The sequence below is a fragment of the Piliocolobus tephrosceles genome, chromosome 6 (assembly GCF_002776525.5).
Source record: "Piliocolobus tephrosceles isolate RC106 chromosome 6, ASM277652v3, whole genome shotgun sequence".
Taxonomy (NCBI): Eukaryota; Metazoa; Chordata; class Mammalia; order Primates; family Cercopithecidae; genus Piliocolobus; species Piliocolobus tephrosceles.
The window spans coordinates 143,988,369-144,005,091 of NC_045439.1; the positions used below are offsets into that span (position 1 = coordinate 143,988,369).

The 16,723-nt window shown below is 40.4% G+C and overlaps 1 protein-coding gene across 2 annotated transcripts in view; it reads right to left on the minus strand.

Annotated features, from left to right (window-relative positions):
- UACA (uveal autoantigen with coiled-coil domains and ankyrin repeats) overlaps nt 1–8,449 on the minus strand; it is a 103,047-nt gene extending 94,598 nt beyond the window's left edge. For both annotated transcript variants that reach the window (XM_023220901.1, XM_023220903.1), the window contains exon 1: nt 8,349–8,449. In XM_023220901.1, the coding sequence (XP_023076669.1) occupies nt 8,349–8,432 (84 nt within the window). In that variant the 5' untranslated portion in view covers nt 8,433–8,449. The remainder of the gene's footprint in view (nt 1–8,348) is intronic.
- Between the last annotated feature and the right edge of the window lie 8,274 nt (nt 8,450–16,723).

A 16,723-nucleotide genomic window follows, 5' to 3' on the forward strand; every position in this document is an offset into this window, starting at 1 on the left:
TTTCAGGAAGCACATTTCAACCATCCATTTTTAGGCAAATTCCCCACAGAAATCAATCTGACTTCCTTTCCAAAAATAAGCGTGTATGGGTGGAAATTTCAATAATTTGCTGTATCCTATAGGTGGCAGGACAAACATCTGCAAAACTAACAGGACAGTAAAAGTTTCCATGTGATAACGATGAAACACAATACATTCAAATCTAACGTTCAAATTTATTATTCTTGGATCTAGATGGGCTGATAAAATCAAAATTTTGCTGGCTATTAGTTAATTCTAGAGAGGAAGGGAGAAGCAGAAGGATGAACTGATAAACTCACTAACGGGATAATTTCTGAAGATGAAACTTTCATGACTAGTCAGTTCTCTCTAAACAGTGATTTAAACTTGTCAAGTAATTTAACATTTTAATTCAAGGTTAAAAAAAAAAATGAATGAAGCCGGGTGCAGTGGCTCATGCCTGTAATTATTAGGGAGGCCAAGGCAGGTCAGGAGTTCGAGACCAGCCTGGCCAACATGGTGAAACCCCGTTTCTACTAAAAACACAAAAATTAGCCAGGTGTGGTGACAGACATCTGTAATCCCAGCTACTCCAGAGGCTGAGGCAGGATAATCGCTTGAACCCAAGAGGCAGAGGTTGTAGTGGGCCAAGACTGCACCACTGCACTCCAGCCTGAGCGACAAGAGGGAGACTTATTCTCAAAAAAAAAAAAGAATGAATGAAAACCTTCCTTTACCACAATCCCCAAGCTGCAGGCCCTCTAACTCCCTATTTTCACTAGAATTCTCATTTGAAGATTTGTCTATGCCTCATCTGTGCCATCCTCTACCATAAAACCAGAATTAGTTTCCAAATCTGATGCTCGCTCAGTGAGCTGTATAATTTCACAGCTCCATACCACTGCATTTGCCTGTTCTTTTGCCTAGAAAGCCACTGAAATTGTCTTTCTGGCCCAAGTTCAGACTCTACTTTTCAACCTTTTTATGGGCTCACTCTACACATCTGTGCTCCCACAGCAATTTATACCGACTTCTATTATGACTTTTAACATGCCATATACATTTATTTTTTCTATCTAGCTCTTAAAATTATTGAAGGCTATGACTAGCTCTTTCTAATTACAGTACAGAAATTTTTAGGACATACGCTAAATACAACAGTATCACAAAAGTGAATAAACATCATGAACCACCCAGCTGCAATTCTTTTTTTTTTTTTTTTGAGATGGAGTCCCACTCTGTTGCCCAGGTTGGAGTACAGTAGCATGATCTCAGCTCACTGCAGCCTCCGCCTCCCAGGTTCAAGCAATTCTCTTGCCTCAGCCTCCCAAGTAGCTGGGACTACAAGTGACCATGCCCAGCTAATTTTTGTATTTTTAGTAGAGACGGGGTTTTACCATGTTGGCTAGGCTGGTCTCGAACTCCTAACCTCAAGTGATCTGCCCACCTCGGCCTCCCAAAGTGCTGGGATTACAAGTGTGAGCCACTGTACCCAGCCCCAAATGCAGTTACTAACTCAAGACCAATCCTATTGCAACTATACCCCCAACATACTATCCCTACCCACCCAAAGATTATTTTGAAGCAAATCCCAGACTCCAAAGTATTTCTTTGAAAGATAAGGACTCAGCCAGGCAAGGTGGCTCATGCCTGTAATCCCATCACTTTGGGAGGCCGAGGCAGGTGGATCACCTGAGGTCATGAGTTCAAGACCAGTCTGGCCAAGACGGCAAAACCCCGTCTCTACCAAAAATACAAAAATTAGCCAGGTGTGGTGGTGGGCAGCTGTAATCCCAACTACTCAGAAGGCTGAGCCAGGAGAATCACTTGAACCCGGGAAGCGGAGGTTGCCGTGAGCAGAGATCACGCCACTGCACTCCAGTCGGGAAAACAGAGTGAGACTCCATCTCCAAAAAATAAAATAAAAAAGGATAAAGACTCTTTATAAACACAACCACATTACTACCACAGTCACATTTAAATGTTTTAAATAATTCGATATCATCAAGTATCCATGTGATGATTACATTTCCTCAATTGTTTAATAAACTTTTACTTTTTACAAATAGTTAACCAGGATCTAAATAAAGTCTATCACTGCAATTGGCTAATATGTATTTTAATCTCTTAAATCTCTTGTAATCTATAGGTATCTCTTCTTTTTCCTTTTCTTACAATTTATAATTTTTAAGAAACCATTCCATTTTTCTATAGATTTCCACAATCATAATTTTGCTGACTGCGTCCCTATCTTCCTTTGTTCCCTGTACTGTCTATAAAATCGTGGTTATAGCTAAAGGGTTATTATTTTGGCAAGACTATTAATAGGTGGTAATAAATATTCCCACCACAAGATATACTATGCCTGCTTGTCTTTCTTACTGAGACATTAGTAACCTCTGATAATCATGTCTAGACTCTAGATTCATTAACTCATTAGGAGCTGTAAAGTTATAATATACTAATTCTATCATCTCTTCTTAATATATTAGCTGGGACAGAATACATGCTGTACTAATTACATCATCCCTTCTTCATCTATTAGTGGCAGTAAAGTACACCTAAAACAAGACACTTCCTCTTATCAGCTATTTGGCTACCTCGAGATACAGTTCTCACAGGAAATGCACAATAAATGTTTTATTATTTCCCTTTATTTTCCTGATCTTAAAAGAATGCATCAGTTTCCTAGCATCCTCCAAAAGTCAACAGTTGTTTTTATTTTTTTGGTCATCATTACAAACTCATGCATTTAAGGATTTCAGTGCACTACAGTTGTTATTCTTACTGATGGTCAAACTGTCCCATCCTTGGGCAACTGAGAGCCTCTCTGAGTTGGCTCCAGTGTCCTAATCTTCCACAGCCTCTTTACACTCTAGCATGACAAGGGGACTCCAAGTTCATCCTCCACACTTTCTGCTTTCAACTTGGAATTATCCATTTCTTTGAAGAGGACCTAATTAATCCATTCTTGAGCCTATGTGTTCCATAAATGTTTTCCAAACAAATAAGGCGACTGCTGAGCAAAGTCTACTTCCTGAACTAAACATTTTTAATTTGAACGATGTGTATGATGCACAATAAGTATACATAATCATTATGCCATCCTTATTAAAAAAGTAATAAAATCCTTTACTCATCACCTAAAGTTCCTGGACTCATTATGCACCAAAGGACCTACCAAACTACTCTGCTTTGGTATTACAATAAAATTCATTAATTCAAATCAACATAATGATCTGAATAAACTTGCTGCAGGAGAGGGTTGAACTCAAAAAGTATAAAAGGAGGGTTTCTTTATTGTAATCCTCCTTCAAGAACCACAAGAAATACAAGGCAGGGATAACCATAGGAAGTTGTCTGAATACAGCTTTAATTAAGGTAAGCATTTTTAATTTAAGGTTGGAATTGTTAATGACAATGAGTAAACAGTGCTTAATTAAGTATCATGAGTTTAAACTAAACATAACAATTTGTTATCTTAATTATTTACATTACCCAAAAGTCGTTGTTATGAGAATAACATTAACATCTTTTCAAATGCACCCAAATCCCTCAGTGGAAAACACAAAGTCCTCATTCTCAAAATCACAACTAAAACAAAATCATGTTTAATCCTTTATGCTTTCTAAACATCTCAAACTAATGTTATTAGTGGAAACAGAAAATGTTTTTGAAGATTTTTTCAGTTGCTGTATTTGTAACTCTAAATTCTTTTAGAAATACCAGTATTTTTTCACAGTGCTGAAGCATTATAGCAAGATGCTTTAGAACATATTTAGTTCTGATGTATAAAATTCACTGCCCCGTTTTAAGAGCAGCCTAGAAAAAGGGCAGCAAAAATAATCACTACAGAACCTCTCAGGTCAGAGATTACTTCTACAATCAAAGTACTCTGCTACGACTTTTTTTTTTTTTTTTTGGAGACAGGGTTTCCCTCTGTCACCCAGGCTGGAGTCACAGTTCACTGTAGCCTTGATCTCCTTGGCCCAAGTGACCCTCTCACCTCAGCCTCCCAGATAGCTAGGACCACAGGCATGCACCATCACATCCGGCTAATCTTTTGTATTTTTTTGTGGAGATGGGATTTCACCACGTTGCCCAGGCGGGTCTCGAACTCCTGGGCTCAAGCAATCCAATTTAGAGTGGAATCCGCTTCTAAAATGTCTGCTTACAATATTTGTTTGCAGCACTTCTACTACTTCTGGAATTACAGTTCCTTAATTTATATTACTTAAATTTCCTAAGCTAGGTGAAAATGGAACAAGCATATTCTCACTATACATATAACTGAACAAATAATTAACCAGATCTGATACGGTATTTATAGTCCTTTAATTATCCCTTTTAGAAATCCAAAGCTCCAACTTAGTAATTAAAAATAAATGTCACAGGCTGGGCACGGTGGCTCATGCTTGTAATCCCAGCACTTTGGGAGGCTAAGGTAGGTGGATCACTTGAGGCCAGGAGTTTGAGACCAGCCTGGCCAACATGGTGAAACTCCATCTCTAATAAAAATAGAAAAAAATTAGCCAGGAGTGGTGGTGGGTGCCTGTAATCCCAGCTGCTCTCGGGGCTGAGGCAGGAGAATCACTTGAACCCGGGAGGTGGGAGTTGCAGTGGGCCGAGATCGCGTCATTGCACTTCAGCCTGGGCAACAAGAGCAAAACTCCGTCTCAAAAAATAAATACATAAATAAATAAACAATAAATGTAACAATAAAAACACTCTTCGTTTATGGTTAATAGATGCAGCCATCTCCAGATTTGCTAGCAAAGGACTAATCCGCAAATGTAGTTTATCCACAATTTGTAATTGTGAACTACATTTACATGTGTACAAACATTCCCATTTAGTAAACTCTAAATTCACTGCAGTATTTATAACAAAGGTACTATTCAGAATATGTAAAATACTACTTTTGCCCATAATCTGCACATAATTCTAATTTAGCATGCTAAGTTAACATGCTGTATTCCACATATTATGTAATAAAATATCTGTATATGTCACATACCTCAGTCTACTGCTAATGTGTCTCCTTCAGATGATAAGCTTAAATACACATACACAAAGGAAATTTATGAAATAAACATTTTAAAATTTTATCTCAAATCAAAGTTGTGCCAAGCGAATAGTGACTATTTCCAAAATAATTAAATGAACACTTTAAGACTCAAATTAGGTACCCATAGAGGAAAGAGGAGAAGAAAGTAAGATGTACCTTACACCATAATAAATATCTTACGTATCAAAGACTTAAACGTAAAAAAAAAGAAAAAAAAAGACTAGAAGAAACTTGGGGAGGGGGGTTGTTTAATATTGAATATTGCAGAGTGGAAAGGCCAAGATCTAACATAAACCTAAAAAACATAAAAGGTTATAAATTCAACTGTATAAAAATAACCACCTTCTCTGCACAGCAAATGCCACCAAAAAATGTCTTAAGACAAATAACCAATTAAGAAATAATATCATTCATATGAAAAGGGCTAATTTCCCAGATATAAAGTACATACAAATGAATAGGGAAAAATATCAACAACGCAACAGAAAAATGGAAAGGATAGGCCGGGCACAGTAGCTCACGCCTGTAATCCCAGCAGTTTGGGAGGCCAAGGCGGGTGGATCAACAAGGTAAAGAGATTGAGACCATCCTGGACAACATGGTGAAACTCGGTATCTACTAAAAATACAAAAATTAGCCGGGCATGGTGCTGCGTGCCTGTAGTCCCAGCTACTCAGGAGGCTGAGGCAGGAGAATCACTTGAATCTGGAAGGCGCAGGCTGCAGTAAGCGGAGATGGTGCCACTCCAGCCTGGCGACAGAGCGAGACTCCATCTCGGAAAAAAAAAAAAAAAAAAAACAGAAAAAGAAAAAGAAAAATGGAAAGGATAAACTGTTCTTACCTATCATGTTAGCAAAGATCAAAAACCAATTTGAACAGACTTCTACTAAAAGCTTGGAAAACATCTCTCATATACTGGTTCCATGATACATGAAAGGAAATTTGACATCATTCAAAATTACAAATGCACATATCCTTTAACCCAGCAATTCACTTTTAGGAATTGATCCTACAGATACAGACACGCACTTGAAATATAAATATTAATCACATAATTGTACATTACAGCAAAAGATATGAATGGGAAGGTTCTATTTACAGTTAAAAGAAAGTCCAAGATGTGAAACAGCAGCTACAGTGTGCTAGCATTTCTATAAAGGATGACTATTTATATTCATATTTGTTTGCATATGCTAAGCTCTCTCTGGAGGAACATGCAAGCAACTGTATCACCAGTGGCCTCTGAGGAAGTGGGCCAGGGTGGCTGAAGCAGGGGTTAGGGAAACAGTACCGATATTTTGTTGTAAATATTTTTATTCCTTTCCAATATTAAACCACGTACTATAATACCTATTCAAAAAATAACTGTTTTTAAAGGCAAAAAGAAAAAAAAAAAGAGTAGCCCAATCATACAATACATACACGTGACCAAATCTGGGATTATGGTTTATAGATTGAAAAGCAGAAAGGATCTATTTCTCTTGTATATGTGTTTTATTCTATCAATGCTTGGTTTGGTTTTATTCATCACTACAGTTTTATTTTAAAATTTTACAGAATTCATTCTAAGTTTTATTCATCATTATGTTTTTATTTTTAAATTGTACAGAACTTATTCTAATATTTAAACAGAAAAGTTTGCTTTTTCTACATAAATAGGTTAATATCATGTTTATCTTTATTATGTCATTTTGAGAAAAATAGAATGCTCAATTGAGTGATAAGATTTAAACTCAGAGATATGCACTTTATGTTCCAAATGTATAAAATGCAAACTATCATGCTGATAATACCCACCAAATACTCTGCATTTCCAGAAAACGGGATAAAATTAAGTCATATAAACCTCTAAATGGGATGTAAATCCTTAGTGCAAACCAAACACAACCAAGGAAAATATAGTTAATAAACCTAGAAACGTGTAACTTCTATAAAGCTAAAAACACAACCTGCATTAGAGAAGTAGAATCTTAGCTGTAATGACCTCCAATATCACTGACATTTCCAAGTACTTTTTTTAAGTGAAACAAAGTAATCTCTCTTTTCTATGAGCTTATAAAACAACTTCATGCTTTATCAAAGAACATCAATTACATCATCTGAATCTACTCTCTTTTTTTGAAATAGGAATTTGTCTAGTTAGTTCCTCCACAATTTCTTATATGTCCAAGTAAAATAATCCTCAATATAGGTGGAGAGAAAGGCACAATTCTGAATTAACTCAAAAAAGCAGAAGCAGATTAATTAGTATTCTGATAAAAAGAATACAATCCTTTGGTAAAATCTGTGTTAAATTGTAAAGGTTCGTTTTAATTGCCCCAACTAGGTAACTGGGCACTTGGAGCATAACAACTCCTTTACATTCGACTCTTCAACACTTTTTAAGTAGCACCTTTTTAATGACATAGAATTTTGATGATATCGCCATTCTTGTAACGTGACAAATTATCTAAATCACAGCATCTGTGGTCAGGCTGTTTCTCAAGATTTCCATTCTCCTGCCAACTAAAGAAGCCCTGACTACTCCTTGGCGTGCACACTGAGGCCGCGCTACAGGTCAGCACCGAAAGCGCCCCGCACGGATCCCGCCCGACAGGTGCGATTTACACGACCCACATCACCACCCGACTTCACCACCTCAAGGGTCACTACCCTGTGGGGTTTTGTCTTTACAACTAAGGCGATTCCCTCTGCCTCGCTGGGGAATCAAACTTCCCAGTGACAACGACAGCGGCCGGCACGGGACGTCCACCAGCCTGGCAGGGCTTGACGCTCAGTCTCAGACTCGGGGAAGGTCCGGAGTCCGGGCACGGTGGCGCGGGGTGCGCAGCCCTGCCCACCTGCCCTGCCCGGTGCGAGCCCCGGCCCTGGGGACGGGGGAGCCAACACGGCCGAGCGGGCGTGGGGAGCCGGACGAGCGCCGGGAGAGGAGAGCGATGAGGGGGGTCAACGGAAAGAGCAGAGTAGGGGGGGCAATCGAGGAACGCTGGATTTAGGAGGAGGGGGCCATAACCGCCGCACTGAGGTTTCTTCCAGAAGTTCGGAGGGTTGGGGAAAAGGGGTGGGGAAGAGACCCGTAGAGGCTCGGGTGCGGCGACGGGGAGGGTCCCCGGGGTCTCTGGGCTGACTGAGTCTCCGGCCTGAGAGAGGAGTCGCCAGGGCCGCCGAAGCCGAACTGGCAGAGGAAAAGCAGAGGAAGGCGGCGCGCGAGCTCGCCAGCAAAGGAGGGCTGCGCTGCTCCCGGAGCGGAGCGCCAGGCAGCCCGGGCCGCGGGACTCACCGCGCTGGCGGCGGCGGCCGCGGCGCCAGACGACGCGGGGCCGGGCACGTCCTGCCTCCTCAGGCGGGACTTGAGGCTCTTCATGGCTAACTTTCGCCAGTCCCGCGCGCCACGGGCTCGGCGCGCCTGCCCCGCGTGCGAACCTTAAAGGCTGCGGGGTGCTAGCGCGCAAGAAGTCGACTGCGGCAGCTGCAGCAGACGCGGCGCTGGCTGCACCAGCCCCACCTGCCTGCCACCTGGGGGCCTAGGCAGCCGACGGCAACGGGCCTGAGGCGGAGCTCCCCTCCCGTAGCCAATCGACCCGCTACCCTGGCGGGGGCGTGGCAAATCCCGACCAATCGGAATCCGGGAATGGGGCGGGACTTCCCTTTTAAACTGAGTAACACCCTTCCTCTCCCCGCTGGAGGAAAAGTTTGGGAACTTTAGCCCGGGAAGGGGCGGAGGAGGTGGGTGGTCAGAGGTGTGGAGAGGCGCGCATGCCGGGCTCCAGGCCACCGGCGCCCGCCCACCCGGAGCTTAAGATCTGGAGAGAGCACGGGGTCTCGCGTCTGCCACCTCTCATCTTCCCGGACTCCCCTCTTCTTTGCACCCAAGCGCTGTATACCAAGTAAAGTTCCTTCCCTTCGTCTGGGAATCAGAAATTTCTGATTCTTGGTTACCTGCGCACAGAACAGCTTTCGGGAGCAACTTCTCTTCAGTCTCCTGTTTTACTACCAAATCCTGGTGCCTGGAAACCACCACGGGCATCAAAAATTCCAGAAATGAACAGTCTCTAAGAAGTAAGGTGCTGATTGTGCAGAAAAACGTACAGTTAAGAAAGACCTTGAAAGACGTTATAAGTTACAGTACCAGTTGACGTGCTCGATTATGTGTAGAGTGAGGAACCCGCCGTATTGGAAGCAAAGGGATGGAATGGGGGCGGGGCGGGAGGTAGAAGAGGTGCCATCAATTAAAAATGACTCCCATAGCCAGTAATGTAAGTTGTCAAAAAAAAGTTAGGCCCTTTTTTCTTCAAAAAGGTTTTTTGTTTTCTGTAGAAACACATTACACGTAAACGTATAAGATGAAGTTAAATCATCCTACCTAGGAATCTGGGTTAATAAAAATTAAGAGGTTGAAGAAACAGGAAGGTGTTCAGCACCCAATAATTTGCTGTTCGTGTGACATCTTCAAAAGTCTTCTTTGGAGTCATTTTTCCCCCCAGCGAAACGTTTATTGTCGCATGCATCCATTTGAAAAGACAAACAGTCCACATTTCCTGACTAACAAAGGACTCTTTTTGTCTGAAAGGTCAGTTGCTTTCTTTAGAGTTTCTTTATAGTAACTCAAGGTTTTCTTCAAATACTGTAAGAAAGTTTTCAGAACTTCTTGGAGAGACAGCATTCAAAGACTGTGTTAACCCTATACAACAAGTAAATAACAACTAACTACCCAAAAAAAAAAAATTACTAAATTTCATCTTGATTAGATCGTTGGAAGAAAATTTTCTTTGACTCCTCCCCCTTCCTCTAGCTCTCCAGTCATTTAGTTCTTGTTTAAAGTTCTCTTTAAAGTGTCTGTGTATGGTCAGTTACTCTGTTCTCACTGCCACTGCAGAGCCAAAATTATCTCATACCCGGACTATTATTACAGAAGTTCCCAGCCAGTCTCCCAACCTTAGTCTCTCAATTGTCCCATCACCAGTAAATTATCAGCCATCATCAAAAAGTCTTACAAAAATAATCCTCTTGCTCAAAAGCCTTCAGCAGCTAACAAATAAAATCTAACTCCTCTACTTGGCATTTAAAGCTGTATAACGTGGACGCGACCCTGTTCTCTAGCCAACATCCCAAGCAAATTACTCTTCAGCCCATTCTCCAAACATGGGTCATGGCTTTCAATTTCCACATCTTTATGCATACTGATCCTTCCTCCAATAATCTTCTGTCTGTCTACATTCATCTCAGAAAATCCTACTTCCTCAAGAGTGATTGGCAGGGGACATGGGGGGCTTCTGGAATACTGGACTATTCTCTCTGGGTGCTGGTTACATATCTAGTGTTTTCAGATTGTGAAAATTCAGTGAGCCTGTACTGTATACAATATATACTCTTTTATGTGTGTGTTATGCTTTAACAAAAAGTTTGTTTTTAAGTGTATGCCCCTTCCAAGTGCCCTCCTCGATATAGAACCTTCCCTGATCAAGTAACTGGAAGTGATCTCTCCATCCTCCAAATAGTTACAGCAATTATACCTCTCATACAATACTAACACATATGTGCTGAGCAAACCTTATTTCACTACTGGACTTCAATTTACTTAAAATTAGGGAATAACTGGCCGGGCGTGGTGGCTCAAGCCTGTAATCTCGGCACTTTGGGAGGCTGACTTGCGCGGATCAGGAGGTCAATAGATCCAGACCATCCTGGGTAACCCGGTGAAACCCCGTCTCTACTAAAAAATACAAAAAACTAGCCAGGCGAGGTGGCGGGCACCTGTACTCCCAGCTACTCAGGAGGCTAAAGCAGGAGAATGGCATGAACCCGGGAGGCAGAACTTGCTGTGAGCCGAGATCGCTCCACTGCACTCCAGCCTGGGCGACAGAGCAAGACTCCGTCTCAAAAAAAAAAAAAAATTAGGGAATAACTGACATATATTTGAATTCCCTAGAATGCTTAGCATGTTACAGGTGTTTAATAAATATTTCTGAATGAATTGACGCACTCTTATTGACTACCATAGCAAATTACGGTTGTTTGTTCTATGTATTTATGTGACACAGGATTGGGATTCCCCCTATTGTGAACACAGATGAAATGATCTGAGGCTGTGATCCTCCTCAAATATTTGGTCTCAGTCAACTCCTTTGCTCTGGACTTAAGATAAGCACTCATTTACCATCTAGTCCTCTGACTGAATGTTATGTGTTAACTGCTTACACGAGCACTGTCTCAGTAACTGGCTGTTGAGTTATTAATTGCAGTTGTATTGCATGTCTCCTGTACTGGTTGTCTCCTGTAACATCCAAGTTGTCATAGGCCTGGTGACCAGCCTCCTTTTCTGTTGTTACTGGATAAAGCAAAGGAAACAGACAGAACCACAAGTATAGCTTGCATCAGGTTCCAAAAATGTTGGACAAGTTATTTTTATGAACTGTCTGGATGATGTCCCCATGGTGTCTGTGTCCAGTGGCCTTTATGGATTTTTCCAGCCTAGAAATTTGATAGCTGATGTCTGCTTATTCCCATTTGAGAGCAGCTAAGTAAATAGCACTGGTCTGAATATTCAGTAAAGCTTTTTTACATTGATCTGGAAGCTGCCTATATGAAGTAAAGCCACTATTATTTGCATTCAACCAGACAGGTTGGGTTTTACTTTGTTAACTCTTATCACTATTATTTATTTTTATCTTCCCTTCGGAGCAAAGGGCACTTAACAAACCTAGGTGAACTTTTGTTTGTTATCACATTGAGCCTAAATAAAATACTTTTTTTATTTCACTTCTTATTTTTTCCAATATTTATTTATTTACAATATATACCAGAAAGGGTAATGCATTTTTTAAAATTACTTTAATAGATTATATATACACATGGTAATCTCAAATGATACAAATGGAGCAAGTTAATCTGCTTACTACCCCTATTTTTTGATCCCTGCTGTTAAGGAACTTGTGTTCTGGATTAGAGAACAAATGTGTAAGCTGTATGCTAACACATACAGCTTAACTGGACAATCACTTACTGAATCATGTAGTAGGACTGCAGATGGTATTTAGGGAAGGAAAAGATCAACAGATAAGTTTGCCTGAAGGGAGGCTATCTAAGGTTGAGGATCCATTCAATGAATACGAGCAGGTGAGAAGTAATACCAGATAGGCAGAGGATACCCAGGGGACCTGCCAGAACAGGGAAAGAGAACACAGTTGACAGATGCTCACTGATAACTCAGATGATAATAACAGCCAAAATGATGACAAATATGATTTCTCAGAAAAAGAATAAAGAATCCACACACAGGGCCAGGCGCGGTGGCTCACGCCTGTAATCCCTGCACTTCGGGAAGCCGAGGTGGGTGGATCACGGGGTCAGGAGATCAAGACCATCCTGGCCAACATGGTGAAACCCCATCTCTACCAAAAATACAAAAAATTAGTCAGGCGAAGTGGCGGGCGCCTGTAGTCCCAGCTACTTGGGAGGCTGAGACAGGAGAATGGCATGAACCCAGGAGGCGGAGCTTGCAGTGAGCCAAGATTGCACCACTGCACTCCAGCCTGGGTGACAGAGCAAGACTCCATCTCAAAAAAAAAAAGAAAAGAAAAGAAAAGAAAAAAGATTCCACACACAGGCGGGGCGTGGTGGCTCATGCCTGTAATTCCAACACTTTGGGAGGCCGAAGTGGGCAGATCACTTGAGGTCAGGAGTTCAAGACCAGCCTGGCGAACATGGCAAAACCCCATTCCTACTAAAATACAAAAATTAGCTGGGCGTGGTGGTGGGAGCCTGTTATCCCAGCTACTGGGGAGGCTGAGGCAGGAGAATCGCTTGAACCCAGGAGGCAGAGGTTGCAGTGAGCCAGGATAATGCCACTGCAATCCAGCCTGGGTGACAGAGCAAGACTTTATCTCAAAAAAAAAAAAAAAAAAAAAAGAATTGACATACAAAGTCTAAAATTTACACATAAAATGAGTCCTTTTCAGACATAAAGATCTCCTTCCAGACAAACTTTAGTTATGAATTCTATATCCAATGACTTCTCTCTCTTCATTTTCAGAACTTCTTGCTGCTCCTAGTAGCCCCGAGGACCCAGTGAACAAAGCCAGTGGATAATTCCATGAAGGGGCCCATGACATCAGTCATTCTCTCCCAGCTCAGATGCCAAAGCGAATGGCTGGCAGAACCACGTGTGGCCACAGTCATGAGGAAGGGCACCTCTACCCGGAAGTCATAGGCAGCCCAGGAAATGAGAGACTTGACGCAGTTCTCACACCCTCTTCTTTTGCCACATTGAAAACTAAAACATTGCATAAACGAGCTTTAAAAATAAAATAAATAGGTCATCTTTGGCACTAACTTTAAAACAATCTGTATTTTTAGTTAACTTGCCAAAGGCTGCATCTTAGAAAACTAGAATGAGAAGAAGAAAATGGGGAAAAAAGATGGTGTCTGCTCCATATAACCATAGACCCTCATGTAAGTTTTCTTAATTACTCAGCACTAAAACTTCAAGGGATATCAATTCCTTCTTACAGAAGCAACTTCTTTCATCTCCCCTGTTGAGGATTGTTATGCATTTAGCTATAGCGATCTTGAGTTTACCACTTATCTTCCAAAGAAGGCTGCTTTCTACCTCTCTCTGTCTTCCCTGGCATTTATAGACTGTCATTCACTTATGACACACCAAGTGTGCCGTTAGTTTCCATACTAGACTTCCCCAGCATAATTGACCTCATACCTAAAAGCAGTTGAGATAACCACTGTGATTTCTTTGGATTTAGGTTTAACATCAAGTCTTCATTACACACAATCCAGAAGTACCCTTGGCTTCACTTTAATGGTAAGACTGATGGCCCTGAGTGCTTATGGTTGAAAGGCAAAAAAAAGCCTCTTGATTGCCTCTTTTAAAACAGGCTACTCATCCTGGAGCCCAGATAAACACCAGGAATTTGGTTCTGGGATCAGTAACCATCTTACTCCACAGTAAACTTTCCTGGACCTTGGAGTTTTCTTATCTTGGCCAGGATACCAAGATATGTGCAATGAGCCGAAAAACTTTCAAAACTTCAGCACTGTCAAATAAGTTGGATAGAAAAGTTTCTTGCTTTTAAATTTAAAATATGGCAGATAAAGGCCATCTCTATAGATTTTAAATGATGGTTTTACTTGTCCTGCTTGTATTTTTTCCCCTCCAGATCTCCAAGGAGACTTTTAAAATTCTGGTGAGGTGTTCGGTAAATACTCTTAACTGAATTATCAATTACTAGTAAATTACATGCTGGTTCAATACCACCAGTTACTCCATGACAACCTTTACTACTCATCCTAACAAAAGAACACAGCAGACAGAATAAGTTAAGATAAATCTCACTTTAAAATGTACTTGGGAGATGACCCAAGCTTTATGGTGGATGATGAACAATGGCTTTACAGTCATTTAAATTGAAATTGCTATTGACTATATTGGTTTCAGTTATGGGAAAGAGAAAGGGAAGGTCATAGATAAAATCTGGATATACAAATGTTCTAATAAAGTTATATATAAACATATTTTATTATATTTTATATCATAAAATTATCACTAGTATCATATGTTTTAAATGTACTATTTGGAATTCTTTCATCAAATATCCTTATAAATTAATATATATTTAAGTAAATCCTGATTTTTACATTAAAAAGGAACCCATATAAGTGTAGATAAAATGTGTGTCTTAGGCCAGGCACAGTCACGTCTGTAATCCCAGCATTTTGGGAGGCCAAGTCAGGCAGATCATTTGAGATCAGGAGTTCAAGACCAGCCTGGCCAATGTGGTGAAACCCCATCTCTACTAAAAATACAAAAATTGGCCAGGCATGGTGGTGGGCGCCTGTAATCCCAGCTACTCGGGAGGCTGAGGCAGGAGAATTGCTTGAACCTGGGAGGGGAGGCAGAGGTTGCAGTGAGCGGAGATTGCGCCATTCCACTCCAGCCTGGGCGACACAGCAAGACTCCCTCTCAAAAAAAAGAAAGAAAGAAAGAAAAGAAGTGTGTATTTTAAAAGGTTAATTTAAAAAATTACTTACTGCATGATATAATACATGATTGATTGATTGACTTTTTAAACATTTGATTACCAAAAGACCCATTCCCTTCCCTTTCTGGAAGGAAATAGTTTGTGAAAAGTATTTTCTGCATGCTCCTTCTTCAAAACTACTTGAATCAATGTTTGTGTTCATTAAAAATTAAAATATAATTTTGTATCCAATTGTTGAGTAATACATAACTACAACTTTTATTTGGGAGAAACGTTTAAATTAAGATACAATTCTTATATACAGTAGCATTATTCCACATTGCATTTAGGCCATCAAGACTATTTTAATAGCATATTTTATTCAAAGAGATTTGTCCACTCTTATGCCTTCATGGATTAACCAGATAGATATATTCTTTACATCATCTATTTAGTACAAATATCAAAAATATTTGATAATAATGAATCAGTGTACGCTTTCCCTCTTGCTGTTTTATGAATGTTGTTGCCACAAACAAAATATTTAAAGTAGCCAATAAATTAAAATACCAACACATGCTGAACTTCAAAAGAGCTACATTTTAATTTTGCCAGGCTAGGGAGAAGCATGTTTTATGCTCCATAAACTTCAAAACCCTCCCTGGACCTAAACAATAATTAAGAACAGTTCCTTTGAACCTTAGAAGGGTGTAGTCCATGAATTTACTTGAGATCAAGACATCCCATTTTAAGGCTAAACTAAAAGATGTATTTCTTCTACTACTGAGACATTGATCTCTAAGAGAACAATAAACTCTCGAGATCCATGAACTTTTTGGTTCATAACTCTGAAGTGACACTCATCAAGTCAACAAATACAAAAAAGCCTAAAGCCCCTAACACCCAGGGGGTTGAGCTCTTATTAGGCAAGTCAAACCCCAGCTAAAACTACCTTGGGGAATTCCCAAATATGAATCACAGCAAATCACCTAACAACAATAAAGGATGCTCATAAACTCTTACAGCCAGAGAGTTCCCATTCAATACTACATGACTTCAAGTCAACATTCCTTGACAGGTAGCTGTGCAGTCTATACCAGAATGTTAACACTTTGAATGCTTTTGTTTAAATCACACTTCCATCCAGAAAGAAATTGAGGCAACTTGTAACAAATTTCATTACCATATTTCCTGACAACAAAGGGAGGAAATCAACCTCAGGAAGGAAGAACTTATGTTCACTATTGGCGAGAGCATGATATTCATCCTCGAGTTTGAAATTTGGCTTTCAGCTTCCTAATAGCCAAGGCAAAACAAAAAATAGAAACTAACAGTGACAGCTTTAAAACCAGGAAAGGAAAAGGCACTGAAAATTCTCAACAGAGATAATGCTTTCCTGCTGCTACATTCTGCAATAAATTTCTCGTATGAGTGTGCCTTTACTTACAGGACAGTGAGCAATGGAATAGACAACCCCCTCAACTATAAGAAATATCTTTGTTGGGTGTCCAGAGTGTTCGTTCCTCCGGCAAGTGTTGGTTATCAGATGACGTGTGAGATGATACTGAGGAATCAGCAGGGAACAAGTAAACAAACAAATAAGTAAGTGACCAAGATCAATTCAGAGAATGGTATATGAGGAAAATAAAAAGGATAATGTACTAGAGAACAAAGTGGGAGGCAG